Here is a 14456-nt window from a genome sequence, read left to right on the forward strand (position 1 = left end):
AATCAAAAGACCTGCATCTGGCGAGCCGAACTTCTTGTCCTCGGACACTCCCGGCACTAAAAGCCATACGCCATTCATTTCGATCCAATCAGGCTGGAGGGTGTACTGTACTTGAGTTATTTAATAAATTTGTTTTCAAAAACTGTGCTAAATTATAATATTCAGCTCTAGAATGTTATAATGCGTTTTCAAGTGTCGTTATTGAAGCATTTAACTATTATTTTCTCCTTATATGGACTAAGAAATCTGATCATCAGGAAACTAAACATCAGGTAAAATGGTATGCTGCTGAGCATGAAGTTTACACTACATAAATTCCAAACAATGGGCATATGTTTGCATGCGGAACGCTTATAAAGTGGCACTTGGCCAGTTTCACCAAGCTTTGTTTATGAATTTGACGACTGTTTACCTTTGACAATTCTTTTAGCATCCATTAGAGACGCTAAGTTGTCTGCAATATTACATTTATGCAAAATGCTTATTATTCGTGTAAAGCAACTTTGATAGTAATTAAGGCGGTCACATCCTCTATAACGCAAAACCTGTGGCTATAAATGACCCTAATTTGTTTAATAATTGCTTCATCCTTTCAGTTGTAGACATCCGTTCTAAAATTAAACAATCAAGTAGTATGGCTATTGAAGGCAAGCTTAAAATTCAAAGTGACCGCATGTAACTTACGTTTTAAATGGAGAACAGTTAACTATAAACAAGTGGAAGAATTGTTAATAATATGAAATCTTCATAGAGCAATGGTGACTGTGGCTTTACCAATAACTTTTAAAGTCACTCATTAGGTCTGTCTCTATTCCTGTAGCAAAGATCATAAATGAATGTCTTCAAACTGGTTAATTTCCAGAATAACTAAAAATATCTACGATAGTTTCAGCGTACAAAAAAAGGCGATAGGTCAGAATGTAGCAGCTATCGTTCGATCTCCGTTGTTCCTATTCTCTAAAAAATTTGAATTTGTGATGCTAGTACATTCAGTTATTAATACATTGTGTGTAATAAACTTTTCTCAAAATCTCCGTATGATAATTATACCAGGAAAATCAACAATACATACGCTGGATTATTTTATAATCTATTGTAATCTAAGCAAGTTCACGTGTAATTAACATAGTTAGCTTACCGAAAACAATAATGACGGAATACTAAAAGTTGGCTTTGTGCTTCCTTTCTTTTATTCTCTATCTTTTGGCCATTGGCTGCAATAAAATATGTTATTTTATTCTCTTTTGCCACATACTTTTTAATACAATGAAGAATTGTGCTGTCCTACCCGGTGTGATACGTTCTTTGTTAACAATTGTATAACTGTATAAAATTATTTCTCTCTTTCTATTTTTCCTTTACAATCACTACACAGATATTTGAACGTGATTCAGTTTCCGTACATACTCTCAACAAGTCTGCCTCCTCCATTTATTCTCCACATAAAAAAGGCAATTTTCTTAATTTCTCTTTAGACACTTATTCTTGTAGATACCCATTAGCCACCACACTATATCTCTTATTTCTGTATTTGTAAGTCCTTCTTTCTTTATGAACAGATTTTTACTAATGGCACAGAATTCCTGTTACGTTCTCTTGGTTATACATTCTGACGGGATCATCTGTTTCTCAATATCTTTTGCTGTAATAGTTACTTTATTACCCAATATCTTTTCTTCGTTCTGAATCTCTATCCCAGGAGTCTGCCATTACTGTTCTATCTAGCCTCATTTTCACCTTGGTTACCGTACCCAATGCTCATCGTGTAGATGAGTGATGTTGGTAAGCTAAATTTCCCCTTTTTAACCTTAACCAATATTTAGTTACTTTTTAGATATATCAGCTTCTCATAGAATTCTGATAGAACTGTTAGCTGTGCATTCTGGTAGCCACATTATTATTTTGCAGAACTCACTATCTATTACCTCTAGTTCCTTACTGCCTTCTTCAATGCCCCATAATTCTGCTCTGTACAATGCTCTGGGTTTTACAAGTGAATTTATAATATTTTTCTGCAGCTTACATTCAATATTAGGCATCTTCCTCCACCAGCATCTCGTGCTAGATAAAGCTGCCAGTCCTTTCATTTTTCTCGCTTTATTTGTTATTTCCTCTTACCATTGGATGTTAGTATTATTCCTAAATATTCTATCTTCTTGACTACCTCTAACTCTACATATTCTAACCACCACTTTTTTCTCTTGAGTTTATTTCCCGTTTTTCATACCATAACGTTCGTCTTCTTAATGTTTCTGTCATGCCTGATTGCATACCAACTGATGTCAAAAGGTGACCGAAGGATGTCGTCTGCGAAGACTAGGGCAGGATTTTTTTTTATTGTTAAGACATGGCCTTATGTTCTCATTTCCTTGGCTTTGTTTTATAAAATATTGTTAGTAAAAAGTATGGACAATGTACATTACAATTATTCCCCCTGCTTTAGACTAATATGTTAATATCTATCCCAATGTTAAGTTTCCTTTCAATTTAATACCACATTTAACCTCTGAATAGAATTATTTTATGGCATTAACAATTTCGATTGACACTCCTATTCTAGCCAGCTTCGTAGGGCCAATATTGTTTCTAAATCCCTGAATTGACTGGGACATTTATATGAAATTGTTACCGTGATTTTGCACTCCCATAAAATATACACAATCAAACTTAATGGAAATTTTGTTTAAAACTAACACCATGGTATTACAGCCCTGAAGGGCCTTGATCTACCAAGAAACTGCTGCTCAGCCCGAAGGCCTGCATATTACGAGGTGTCGTGTGGACTTAATGGAAATCTACCTGCCTTAATGGAAATCAATTTCTGAACCTTTTTTCTCATGTGCATCATTTCAATACGAGGATTAATAAGGGAGATATCATTAACGGACCCTGTGTCAGTCTAACTTCGGGCGGACTTCTTTTTAGCTTTTTCGTCAATTTGTCTGTTGGTCCGTTTGTTTAGTTCTTATAACTGGGAAACTACTCTATATAGTTCTAGCAAACTTTATACCGGTATCTGTCCTTGGATAGGTAATAGGGTCAATATTATTTCTAAATCCTAGTGGGACGTAAAGCAAATAGCATTATTATTTCTAAATCCTGGATTGATTTGGGGGTTTATAGAAAATCGGAATAGTGATATTTACCCTCCCACAAAATATACATCACCAACCTTAATGGAAAATGGAAATAAATTTCTAAAAAATTTTTTCTCGTGTGCACTTTTCGATAGGAGGATAAGAAGGGAGTTATAATTAATGGACTGTTTTACAGGCTCTCGTTTCATTTGAAGTTCAGTTAAATGGTTTAACTAAATAGTAATTATACTCTTTTCGATAGAACAGATAATAAGGGAGATTATCGTCAACGATTGGTTTAAATGAGTTTTCAGCTACAGTGCTACTTCTGGTTTCAGATGAACAACGATGTAACCGAGAAATAGGGAGAATTATGCACAACTTCGGACCAGGAACTGTCTCGTTCAATAAACTCTCTGATCTACCCCATATTGTCTCCACTTTGTTCAGCTTTATCGTACTTCACGTTACTGCCACGTGCTTTCTTAGAAGAATATCAGTTTAACAGTATCAGTAAACGTTTGAATACAGGTATGCAACTTCGAATAAATTCATTAAGGAATCGTGAAATCTTTTACCAATTCCCCTACATTTGCTAGTCATATTTACGAACCATCTAGCAATGTGCTGAAATGAAATGAAATGGCGTATGGCTTTTAATGCCGGGAGTGTCTGAGGTCAAGTTCGGCTTGCCAGATGTAGGTCTTTTGATCTGACACCCGTAGGCGATCTGCGCGTCTTGATGAGGATGAAATGATGATGAAGACGACACATACACCCAGTCCCCGTGCCAGATAATTAACCTATTATGGTTAAAATTCCCGACCCTGCCGGGAACTGAACCCGGGAACCCTGTGACCAAAGGCCAGCACGCTAACCATTTAGCCATGGAGCCGACGTAAGAGTGATATCGTGGTAGTTAGTGCGTATTCAGTTTTTAACCATATTTAATACCCTAATATGATCTGGCATAAATTAATTGCAAACTCTGAAATGTATGAATATAATACCTACCTCTTTCTTGTTCATTTCGTCGTTTAGTCGCTTTATTAGTGCTAGACGATATTTACCTTATATCGATCCTTAATCCTTACCATGATGAACGATATAATATCGTTTTAGATTGAATTTCTTCAATTGGTTCAAGGTTTTATGACAAACATTTTGCGAATCCTTGAGCGTCCATAAATAAGTGCAGTATTTTCCATTCATGTCGAAACGACAATGAATTCGGAAGTCTACGCTTTGAACCTCCTGCAGTAAGCTCCATTATGTTAACTGAGGGTGAGACTAACCACGAATGCAACAGTGCACGAAAACACTGCGAACTGTGACATCACACCCCTGTGCCAAAGCAATGTGCCCGATGCCCGTGTAGCAGCTCGCTGCCAGTTTCCCCGCATCTGCACATCACTGCCAATGTCTCCAACTCGTCATGCCTTACGCTGCTTGGGCTGAGGCTCTCCAATCACGAGAGAGATATTTGTCGTGGTTACCCTCCAGAAACCACAACTAGTTTTTTGTTGTTTTCGGTATCACGGCGTTAGAAGGATAGATGATAATGCGGTCTGCCCGAGCTATTTGAAAGCTTGCCCCGATGTCACTTATAGTAGTTTAGTGGTATCCACTAGATGGTCAGTGCGTTCTGTGGGCCTGTGCAGCGTGATTCCTTCTCCCAGTACATAGTGTGGTTGGCTGACATGTTGCCTGGTGTCAGTGTACTATTATTAACACATTTATAATAACTGTATTGTGTTGTATTCTATTTCATCGAACTGATCATACAGTGATATGGGACACGTCAATAATAATATTAAGAAGAAGAAGAAGAATATATCTGGAGCATGTGTTAATGGAACTGTTGCTGGTGGTGCATCAACAAATCGGAGGATCTTCAAAGAACTTGGCATAACAGGGAAGAGGGAATGTTTAAATAGGGCAATTCCTTCGCAAGTCTATCAGATAATAATAAAAATATAATCGTGTTTTCTGATACACACTATCGCTTCGAGTGAATACGAAACCGTATAAAAATAACCAGTTAATTACTGAAGGAAACATATGAAGTAGTTTGCTAACATAGTACTTACGTGCAACTCTTCAAAGAATATGTCCTAAATTCACATAAGCACAAGTGAATCCTAAAATTCCAGGCGAAAAACGGGAAATTACTATATATACATATTACAATCATTTTGTTATTCAGCTGCCAGTAGATCTACATCTTATTCAAGACGAGAGGCCTATTTGTTAGAGAATACTGAGACAACCGCTTTATTTACTTTGAAAATAAACAATTTCTTCGACACTCTAAACAGAAAATTTAACTCAGGTGCACAGATTTTGAAGCAATTGAAGGAGGATTAAATTGACTGCATTAGTTTTGAAACAAAAAAGAGAACAGTTTAAGTAGTAACAAAGTAGAAATCCTTAAAATCAACTTTAAATATTTTAAAATGTTTGCTAGAATGGTGCGGTTTTGAAAATATGGGTTAAACTTACCTGCAATTTGGTTTCTTTCTAAAGTTGTTTTACGTCGCACCAAAACAGATAGGTCTCATGGCGGCGATGGGACAGGAAGGGGCAAGGCGTAGGAAGGAAGCGGCTATGGCCTTAATGAAGGTACATCCACAGCATTCGCCTGGTGTGAAAATGGGAAACCATGGAAAACCATCTTCAAGGCTGCCGACAGTGGGGTTCGAACCCACTATCTCCCGAATACCAGATACTGGCCGCACTTAAGCGACTGCAGCTATCGAGCTCGGTATCTGAAAAATTGAACCAGGATTCTTCAGAAAAGCTTTTCAGAATTATAACATCACTTAATTTCCCGAATGTCCATTCAACATTCCTCACATTCTTACGGTTGTGTAAATTGCTTTCTGTGTACATTCTCTTAAAGCCACCAAAATTCGGGAATTGTGACACACTGCAGAATGAAGATAATTCTTTACATTACCGAGTGAATTGACTACGTGGTTCATGGCGTGTAACTGTTAGCTTATATTCAGGAGATAGTGGGTTAGAGCCCCACTGTTGATAGCCCTTAAGGTTGTTTCCTTACTTTCACACCAGGAAAATGCTGGGACTGTACCCCAATCAAGGCTACGGTTGTTTCCTATCCAGTCCTAATCCTATCCTATCCCACCGTCGCCGTAATGACTGTCTGAAATGTGATGTAAACCGAATACGGAAAATAAACTTACATTACTTTCGACGACTTTACATGCGTTACTCGAGCTCATAAAGTCTCGTCACCAATAAATAATTTAAACAATAAACAATACAGTCAGCATTTATGGAACTGTTATGAAATAGTTAAAGATGATTATTGTATACCTGAAGGAGCAGAATGTATATTTTTTGTGTAAGAAGTTTTGTCACGAAAGGCTCTTCAAAATGTGTAGAGCGCTCTGTGTGTACAGAGACCCTCTGTCACCCTGACAACAATGCAATTTGTAACGCGAGTTTATTACATTTTAAAACAAGAGGAAAGCCGATAGATGCGAATGCGTGTACCAGATTTTTATCTGTAACTGAAACTTTCTAGAAGCGAAACATACACAGCGCAAGTCGACAAGTGTGTCAAGTAACTGTATCCCAGCTTCTATATATCTATGCATTAAAGACAAAGAAATAATCCCCAGAATAATGCACTAGTGAACATCCTTACGCATGAGACCATTTTACAGAGAAACTCTACTGTGGAGTTAAAACCAAAGAAAAGCGGAAACTTTCCATATTATATGCTGATTAGCATAAGGCAAACTGCCCATTATAATATAAAGCAGCCACTGTCACTCTATGTAACAAACAAACAAACAAACAAACAGCGAAAAGTATAATCAAACTTGAGTGATAGCAGTACTTTATTGAAGATCTATGCCATAGCATTGCTTACATTCATAGGCCCACAGTTTGAAGCGCCTCAGCGGCAGTCGACGGGACTAGGTGACAAGCGCTCCCCCTATCACCTATCCTTCGAACACTGTTGTCCATAACTACCATACTGACGTCATCCCTCTGGCAGAGTTGTTGACGTAGACGTTACACAAAATTTGCAATGTTATCACAGCTCTATAAATAAATAGTTCTGTACTTCCCAGTACTGTACAAAATAAATTATATACAAGATCCAATACGGAAACCTTCAGAATCAACACTAAATTAGTATACACGTTAACATCATAAATCTAATGAATTGTAATAAACATAGTACAGGCTTTCGATAAATATATACCATCACAGTATCGGTATCTATTTGAAAATATATATATACCTCAATAAGCCGTTTTATGTTATATCTCTCTGTAAAATGTCAGCCTTAAAACTATAAACTATATTTTGAGGTAAATAATGTAATTCTCATATTACTTTTTTACCTCAACAATCTTATTAAGATAAATAATTATCTTTGCTTCAGTAAAAGTGCACGAATGGTTTAAATATGGCGCGAGGAGTTGGGAGTGAGCAAACAGGTAAGCGGCCAGAAGAGCATTGGAGAAAATTTGCACTGAACTATGTACACACAAAGGGAAGAAATCACCATACATTCAAACTTGCTCCCATGCGAAGCTAGGGTAGAACGCTTCTAAAAGTACTGAAAAATAAGAACATACCAGTAACTGTGTAAGTGAGATCATCTTTAGGGTATCCAAGACCATCTGCTTGCACATACAACCAGTAATTGAGTTTATCTCCACGTTTCAGTCTGACCCTAGGATCTTCAACTACCCATCGACCATTTTTGGCTTTTCGGATCTCTTGGTTAATCTGGCCTGCTTCACGATTCCCCATTGGCTTGTTGACATTCACATGGATTGCAAATAACTCCACACCAGGTTCATCTGAAACAATTAAGAAATAATTCACTTTTTCTGCATTTCTTTTTCTAAATGACAAATGATCAAGTTACGGTTAGCCCAACAAAGCGGGTGACAGGGTTAGAGTAGGTGGAGCATGAGAGGAAAGTAGTAATTGTTCTGTTTTTTATCTTTAAAGTAGTACAGGTGACACACTGGTTGCCTGGAGAACATTTCAGAACATGCTATGATAGACGTAGCCATGATTTAGCTTCACCAACTTTTGGAAATGTGATATTAAGCCGCACAACTAAAACACACTATATCCTTGAAAAGACTTTGAACTCAGTGTCAATTAAGTCACATGTACCTATCCCGTGGAACATTTTTAAACCTTGCATATTACACTTAAGAAAATGGAAATTGCAACGCCATGAAGGGATTGATAGTTTGTGATTTTCAAGATATGGAACGATGCCATGTAGGTATGTAAACGATTATATTCTGAAGACAGTTCGTTAGTAACAACATCCCATACACCTTCTTTCAGCATCAGAAGCTCAAAGTTATATTTTCAGACCTCATAATTTTCGTTGCTTAACTTCGTAACTGAAATGTGCATTTCCTCATAGCAACTTTGACTTTGCCTTCGGATTTTCTAATCTGCCATGCTTTTACATCAAGACGATAGGCAATATGGAGAATGTATTCAAAAAATCTAATGTATGCATGCAGGGGTGAAAGGCCAAATGCAAAATGATTGACATTATCTCTTTTTGATCTTAACCGAATATCGTTCATGGTTTTAGGTGTAACTCCACATACATAACATTTTTGTGCTGGCACTGCACTCAAAGAATTGTAGACTTTACCATAAACCATAGTCTGGACAAAGTCAGTAATTACATTAAAATTCACTCCTTCAACAAAAACTTTTCTGATTCTAAATGAGATCTGATGCGACTTCATTCGGAATTTGTCGTTTAAATAAATGATTTAAATCTGAGTGTTCATTATTGTGATGTTTCAGGACTGTGTATTCTGTTTACCGACCGATGACTGTGTTTATGTGTGATCTGTGTTTCGTTCAACTTAAGATACAGCGTTCCTTGTTTTGAAAGTAATATGTGAAAAATTCGTAGGAAATGTTTTACATTTTGTAATGATTTTATGACATTACTTCTGAAATTGTTTCGTCATTATCTTAACGAAAATCTCAATAGTGTATGTGTCTATAGAACTAAGTGATCTTTCAATAATTCACCACGAAATCAAACTCAGTTGCATTTATCAATTATAACCTTAAAAACACACGTTCAACTGTTAGTGTACATGCTACGTAATACAAAAAATACAAACTCTGCAGGCACCCACATGATTGTTACGTACCGGTATGTCATACACACTTAATTCCTACATAACTACTTAATTTATAAGTTAACCCTCTAGTGCCCTGTGTTACAGATATGTAACACTGAGCTGTAATAGCTCTGCCTCTCCTATACATCGTTTCTTTCCTCTAATACCCATTGTTACACACGTTGCCTACGTTATAATACAAGGCCTGGAAATAGAGCCCGTAAAACGCTATGGAAGTGGTTACACTGAAGGTCAATGCCGGGCCGCTAGGATCGCTATCTTGCCCCCTGTCTACCAGGCTCGCGCCTTTAGGCTGATGACACACGGAGCGGTTTTTGCCGAGTCAGCAGCCGCGTCGGCCGCCGCCTGTGATTGATACACAGAGCGGTTTTTGCCGACTGTGACGAAACCACTGCCTGCTCGAACTGCATCTAAAATGACTGCTTATAAGCAGTCATCGGGTGCGTATCGAGCAGGCAGTGGACAAAACACGTTAGTGAGCGTGACGTTAGGTGAGGAAGCTAGCTAAAATTACCGAAAAATAAAGGATTGTTCTTATTCTTATTCCAAAAGACTACTTACTCTATATGTCCTTTTACGTGTATATTATTGAATTTCAAAGATACTTCATGATATCTAATACAAGGATACCTACCAATGATGCAATCGCCGCGTAAATTCAGCCTCGCCCGACTAGAGCGAAGCATCAAGTCAGCCGTGATTCAGCTGAATGTAATACATCTATGGCGCTAGAGCGCGCACAAAGTCTTCAAAACGCTCGCTGCACCGCCAGCTACACGACAGGCCGAGTCGGCAAATCTGCCGCCTGTCGGCGAGCACCGCTGTGTCTGTTTCATCCCATCTGACACAATAGAAACATGCGCCGACGCGGCGGCCGACTCGGCTGCCGACTCGGCGAAAACCGCTCCGTGTGTCATCAGCCTAAACGTGTTCATTAACTGAGTTGGTTGTGAATGTATATTTGTCTGATGTTAAGCATTCACAGTTCCAGTCATGGTTTATTCACGAGAAATTAAATGTAGTGGAATTTCATTTCACAAGTTTCCAGTGAATGTTCAATGTTCGAAACATTATACAGAGGAAGTATTACGCATGAGATACGACTTCAAGCTGATCGAAGTAGGCCTCTGTTTCCAAGTTTTGATCCGAGTTACGTCATAAGAATCGGGCGATCACAAAATTTGTCACTGGACATTTTTTAAACTATGCTACCGTGACCGGTAATCATTTGAGAGGCATCTTCAAACTCAGAAATCTTAAATTAGAAAACCAACGAGGAGATAGTAGGTTCGAATTCCACTCTCGGCAGCCCTGAAAATGGTTTTCCGTGGTTTCCCATTTTCACACCAGGCAAATGCTGGGGCTGTACCTTAATTAAGGCCACGGCCGCTTCCTTCCAACTCCTTTCCTATCCCATCGTCGCCATAAGACCTATCTGGGTCGGTGCGACGTAAAGCCCCTAGCAAAAAAAAAAAAAAAGGAAAATAATTTGCCCAACAAATTTCACGAAAATGAATGTAGCAAGAGATAAAAATATTGTATTTTCCCCTGAAACAATCTCTGGCTTGTAAAGTATGGAGGTGGTTTTGCCCCGAGAGCATAAAATACCGTTTAAAATAAGCCATTTGTTTTATGGAGCATTTTAGTAAATGGTTCAATGCGCATAACGTCTGCAACACCTCACATGAGACATATTCAGGAACGAGAACAAACGAGCATCTTTTAAACGGGCGAGTTGGTCGTGCGGTGAGGGGCGCGCGGCTGTGAGCTTGCATCCGGAAGATAGTGGGTTCGAATCCCACTGTCGGCAGCCCTGAAGATGGTTTTCCGTGGTTTCCCATTTTGACACCAGGCAAATGCTGGGGCTGTACCTTAATTAAGGCTACGGCCGCTTCCTTCCAACTCCTAGGCCTTTCCTATCCCATCGTCGCCATAATACCTGTCTGTGTCGGTGCGATGTATAGTATGCGCACTTTTTAGTGATAGATGTTTGTACTCGTTGGAGAAGTAAGAAGGGTTCCGTTAATACTGCCAACTGAATGGAAATGAAATCTGAATTGAATCGATAATATGATCGATCGATATGAATTTTATAAACCTTTATTATTTTAAGCAAACAACTCTGTCACACACACAATATATAATACTATATAACATTTCCCGTTGCGAAACGTGTTCCTAGCATGAATTCTATAGTTTGGCTTTGCTGTGTAAACAACAACAGTACGAGCACTTAAAGTGTACGCCAGATGTCGCACAGCGATGATAGGCGATTCTTAGTTTGTGTTTCAAAGGTTGCCTATACGAATCTCGAAGATAACCGAAGTCGACCACTTCAGCACTAGGGTGTAAATCTATCACTAAAAAGTGCGCAGATAGTAAAGTCACTAGCAAAAAAAAAAAAAAAAAAGCATCTTTTAGTACTGAAGATGAACTCCTCAGTTGGTTAATTAATGATTTCCTGTCACATATTAACAAACTTAAAATGCATTCAGAGAAAGTAAAAAAAAAAAAAAAAAAAAAAAACATGAGAGAAATGTATCAGGCATAGATCTTGACTACCCAGTCCACTGTGGCCTGCGTAAAATACCTCATAAGTATACATTTGCATTATGCATTGATGAGGAACCTAACGAGCTATGACATCGAGCTCTTCTTCAGCTACCTAAGACGCCAAGCGGAATACAATGACATTATGGTTCGTGTGGCAAAAGAAAAAACAGGCTGTAAAGGCTGTTTAGAACATACCTGTTCTCCAGCTACTCAAAGTCCAACATTGTGTCTTATTCGTTTTCAAGATCGAGGAGCCCTCAGATACCGAAAATCGTCTGTGGCACTTCTGCAGTGAACGACGGAATTTGTCACTCCCGCTACGCAGTACTTGTCCCGAAGAGAATTAGGCTACGTTTATTTTTTCGAAAGACATGTTCAACAGTGAAATTAAGTGTGGAAAGTGTAAAGGCGACAAACCACCTCTTTTTCTACTATGAACATTTCTGAGACCTCTGTTAAACAACAATGCTTTGAGCCACTCAAGTAGTAGAGAGAAAGTTTTGAAACTTCATAAGAAGAAGCCCATCAGAAAGTTAGTTTTGAAACTTCAATGCAATATCCAAGCCAATGCAGCACCGCTCTATAAATAAAGCACTGTCAATACTCGCAAAAATATTCAGTTCTTTTTATTTAGGATATACTTTACTTATTGACATATACGGCCATGCGAACACAAGGGGGCAAGACCGCGACCCTAGCGGCTGAATGGTGAACTAGGAAGCAACCCGTTTCCACGACTGCATTTCAAGGCCTTGTATTATAGCGTAGGCAACGGTTACACAACTGTAACAGTGTTTGGAACACTCTCTGGTGGCCATCCTTCAAACTGAACGACTCTGCAGTTTGTAGTATAGCATTGCATTTCAGTTGTTTACCCGGGAACAAAGCATGGCTTCAAATGTAAGGTACAATTAATATTTTTCTCAAAAAATGTAGTTGTATGGTTAATTATACTTTGAATCCTGGTTCTATAAGGCTTAGTAGTTGATGTAGGACTTACATTTTCTTATGAAATCAATAAAATTAGCCAACAGCCTTGTTCAATCAATCAATCAATCAATCAATACTGATCTGCATTTAGGGCAGTCGCCCAGGTGGCAGATTCCCTATCTGTTGCTTTCCTAGCCTTTTCCTAAATGATTTCAAAGAAATTGGAAATTTATTGAACGTCTCCCTTGGTAAGTTATTCCAATCCCTAACTCCCCTTCCTATAAATAATATTTGCCCCAGTTTGTCCTCTTGAATTCCAACTTTATCTTCATATTGTGATCTTTCCTACTTTTATAAACGCCATTCAAACTTATTAGTCTACTAATGTCATTCCACGCCATCTCTCCGCTGACAGCTCGGAACATACCACTTAGTCGAGCAGCTCTTCTTCTTTCCCTCAATTCTTCCCAACCCAAACATTGCAACATTTTTTTAACGCTACTCTTTTGTCGGAAATCACCCAGAATAAATCGAGCTGATTTTCTTTGGATTTTTTCCAGTTCTTGAATCAGGTAATCCTGGTGAGGGTCCCATACACTGGAACCATATTCTAGTTGGGGTCTTATATGCACTTATATGCACTCACCTTTACATCCTTACTACAACCCCTAAACACCCTCATAACCATGTGCAGAGATCTGTACCCTTTATTTAAAATCTCATTTATGTGATTACCCCAATGAAGATCTTTCCTTATATTAACACCTAGACACTTACAATGATCCCCAAAAGGAACTTTCACCCCATCAACGCAGTAATTAAAAGTGAGAGGACTTTTCCTATTTGTGAAACTCACAACCTGACTTTTAACCCCGTTTATCAACATACCATTGCCTGCTGTCCATCTCACAACATTTTTGAGGTCACGTTGCAGTTGCTCACAATCTTATAACTTATTTATCACTCTATAGAGAATAACATCATCCGCAAAAAAGCCTTACCTCCGATTCCACTCCTTTACTCATATCATTTATACATATAAGAAAACATAAAGGTCCAATAATACAGCCTTGAGGAATTCCCCTCTTAATTATTACAGGGTCAGATAAAGCTTTGCCTACTCTAATTCTCTGAGATCTATTTTCTAGAAATATAGCAACCCATTCAGTCACTCTTTTGTCTAGTCCAATTGCACTCATTTTTGCCAGTAGTCTCCCATGATCCACCCTATCAAATGCTTTAGACAGGTCATTCGCGATACAGTCCATTTGACCTCCAGAATCCAAGATATCTGTTATATCTTGCTGGAATCCTACAAGTTGAGCTTCAGTGGAATAACCCTTCCTAAAACCGAATTGCTTTCTGTCGAACCAGTTATTAATTTCACAAACATGTCTAATATAATCAGAAAGAATGCCTTCCCAAAGCTTACATACAATGCATGTCAAACTTACTGGCCTGTAATTTTCAGCTTTATGTCTATCACCCTTTCCTTTATACACAGGGGCTACTATAGCAACTCTCCATTCATCTGGTATAGCTCCTCCGACCAAACAATAATCAAATAAGTACTTCAGATATGGTACTATATCCCAACCCATTGTCTTAAGTATATCCCCAGAAATCTGATCAATTCCAGCCGCTTTTCTAGTTTTCAACTTTTGTATCTTATTGTAAATGTCATTGTTATCATACGTAAATTTTATTACTTCTT

The 14456-nt window shown here is 38.2% G+C and overlaps 1 protein-coding gene across 1 annotated transcript in view; it reads right to left on the minus strand.

The window, feature by feature from the left end:
* The window catches only part of LOC136856981 (beta-1,3-glucan-binding protein 1), a 175052-nt gene that overhangs the window by 93007 nt on the left and 67589 nt on the right, over nucleotides 1–14456 (minus strand). Inside the window, exon 2 of the mRNA XM_068225023.1 lies at nucleotides 7697–7924. Within this exon, the coding sequence (XP_068081124.1) occupies nucleotides 7697–7924 (228 nt within the window). The remainder of the gene's footprint in view (nucleotides 1–7696; nucleotides 7925–14456) is intronic.

This window comes from Anabrus simplex, chromosome 1 (genome assembly GCF_040414725.1).
Source record: "Anabrus simplex isolate iqAnaSimp1 chromosome 1, ASM4041472v1, whole genome shotgun sequence".
NCBI classification, from domain to species: domain Eukaryota; kingdom Metazoa; phylum Arthropoda; class Insecta; order Orthoptera; family Tettigoniidae; genus Anabrus; species Anabrus simplex.